The sequence below is a fragment of the Nicotiana attenuata genome, unplaced genomic scaffold (assembly GCF_001879085.1).
Source record: "Nicotiana attenuata strain UT unplaced genomic scaffold, NIATTr2, whole genome shotgun sequence".
Taxonomy (NCBI): domain Eukaryota; kingdom Viridiplantae; phylum Streptophyta; class Magnoliopsida; order Solanales; family Solanaceae; genus Nicotiana; species Nicotiana attenuata.
Window position 1 is genome coordinate 2,226 of NW_017679571.1, and position 2,782 is coordinate 5,007.

Sequence of the window (2,782 nt, forward strand, 5' to 3'; positions counted from 1 at the left end):
ACCTGTAAAAGAGAACAATCATTATTATTTATAGAGTTAGTAATCAGAGTTTGATTAAAACTCGACTTGCTGATCCTTCATCAAATTCGAGTCCTAGAACAATTCAAACTCCAATCCTTATTCTTGATCCGGATGTAGTTCTCTTCACATAAGGAGACTTCAACTCCTTATCCTATGCAACCTTTTCGATCAACTCAGAAGATATTGTTGCTGACCCTTGAGACTTATCTTCACACGTATGTCACGTGTATAAGTATATCAATACTGTGTCTGTCTCACATGATGGACCTGGTTCATGACTAAGTTAATTTTGTCAATCTTCAAAACTTCATTTGAATTTGGGCCAACAAACTATAATTCTTGTACTGCAAGAAATATACAAATGAAATATTCTACACTTGGCTGACATCTTCCCACAAATGATGAGGCTGATTCTCACATTATATCACAATGAAACCCCAAATAAAAGATTAAGAGTAGCAGTATCCGCATGAATCAGAAAATAGACAAAAGATTTGAGAAAATGTTCTGAGATTTCATTCACATAAAGAATCAACAAATAATTAGTACTTGATATGCCTAATGAATGAATATAATAAAGTACCTTTCTTGGTATGAAGGCTAAGGAGTCCTCTAGCAGGACCCAGGTTTCAGATTTAGATCAAATTTGTTCTCAAGAAATAAAAAAGATAAAGTTTCCAACAATGAAGGCAACTTTGCAACTCAATGGTTGGGGTTCTTTATGATCCTTTGTAAGATAACAGTCCTTGCCCTGCGAATATCTCGGCTACACACATCAGCTTGAACTCCAAGATCTTCAACATTCTTCATAAAAACATCAAGCTTCTTCCTTATCTCTTCTATACCAAGCTTTACAGCCTGTTCATCAATTGCAAAGTCAACATTCTTCAAGAGTGAATCAACCTCAATTTCCAATCGATCTATTAGCACTCTGATGGTGTCCAAGTCCTTAATTGTGATAAAAGTACCCACATACATTGTGTTGATCAACTCCTTCTGCCCTTTGAGAACATCTTCATACTTCTCTAGAAAGGAATCAATCCACTTTCCCATAGAGCCAAATGGAACAGCAGCTAGAGCAGATGCAACTGCTGGAACTGTTATGACAGTAGCCACCACTGAGCAAATTATTACAGCAGCAAAAGTAGCCGCAAATATTACATTTGAGACTTTCCTCCAAGCATGGATGTACTTAAGCCTTTTGTCAAGCTTATGCTTTTTCAGCTGCAACTTCTCGAGCATCAGCATTTGCTGCATATAAACTGACTGGAAAATTTGGAAGAATTCCTCAGTGAAAGGTTCTCCAGCAGCTTTGAAATTCTTCAATTCCTCTAAGGTCTTTTTATAGCTATTCCCTTCAACCCCACTCTCCTCTTCAAATTGTTGAAGTGCTACAAGAATCAGCAACTGACTATCCCGAGCTCGTTTTAGGCATTTCTCCAATGCAGCCAAGAAGTCCAAAGTTTTCAGGCTATTATCAAAGTACTCCTCAACAAGCTCAAACAATTCTCGAGTCTTCCATATGTCCTTCTTGCAATCCAGTATAACCTTCACAACTTCCTGATTCATTTCCAATAGGGATTCGGTTACTTGTTTCAACGAATTAAAGGAGAGTGCTCTAACTTCAACCCCACCAGCCAAGGTGTTGATAGCATGGCTGGTTCGAGCTTGTAGAGTTGCATCGAAGGACTGCAGATCAGCGTCAAGCCTGCACGCGGCTTCATATGAATTCAGCTCACTTATGTAACGTAGATTCTCCAATGTAGTTTCACCTGGCTTTTTGCTCATGTGCCCTCCCATGGTATAATCTCAATTCAGATTCAGGTTCTACATAAACAACAAGAAATTAAAACCAGTTAAATAAATATCTAAACTTAAGCAACTATATATTCTTTACAAACAAAACCCAAAACTAGTAATCCTCCTCTAAAGCTCTGATTAAGATTACAATTTTACTAGGGAAATAAACTCCAATCTCAGCTAACTATTCAAGTAAGATCAATAATATCCTAAGAAAAGAGAACCAATACTGAGAGCTAATAGTCAAAAGTAGAAAAGACAATTAATGGGATGACAACAAATTGAAATAAATACCCCCAATAAATGCCCAAACAACAAATCCTACAAAATAAAAAACACACTTTCATACAGGTACCAGTACCACAAGAAAAATTAGCAAGAAACTGCAATAATTCACAGAAAAGCTGAATAAAAGCAATACCCGGAAATGGGAAAATCCAACTTTTACCCAAAAGAATCGTCCTTTACAAATTCCTCAACTAAGGAGCAATAGATTAATCAAAAGATTAGCAGGACTTCTCAGATAAAATTGATTATGATGGGTAAGTAATAATTTGAAGAAAGAAGTTCTGAGTATATAAAGGGGCCGGGCTTATTGGAGGTGAAGAAGAGGAAGGAATAAAGAAAGATAGAGGCAGAGGAAGAAAGAAGAAGCTTAGAGGGTAATGAAACCGTTAAAGATATATAGGAGGTGGTGACGGTGGCTGAAATATCTTGCACGCATGAATTTAATTGATGGAAAACGCGGGAAGCAATGCTTCTTCTTCTTTTGTGCTTAACTAATACGAGACGGTTTACATTCAGTGATAAACAACCTTATAATATGATTTAGTTTCATATAAATTTCTTATATTTTAAAATCAAACACTTAATACCCTTTATACTATAGAAATCCTGCACTTACAACTCCTACTATTTGTATGATATCAATTTTTCGATTATTCTATTATGCATAACCAAA

The 2,782-nt window shown here is 36.2% G+C and overlaps 1 protein-coding gene across 1 annotated transcript; it reads right to left on the minus strand.

The window, feature by feature from the left end:
• Positions 1-581: 581 nt before the first annotated feature.
• On the minus strand, positions 582-2,417 carry LOC109221763 (UPF0496 protein At4g34320-like). Its single transcript, XM_019386213.1, has 2 exons — positions 2,243-2,417; positions 582-1,848 (listed from the first exon to the last, which is right to left on the minus strand). Exon 2 carries the CDS (start codon positions 1,819-1,821, stop codon positions 724-726), a length of 1,098 nt encoding a protein of 365 aa, XP_019241758.1. The 5' UTR covers positions 1,822-1,848; positions 2,243-2,417; the 3' UTR covers positions 582-723.
• Between the last annotated feature and the right edge of the window lie 365 nt (positions 2,418-2,782).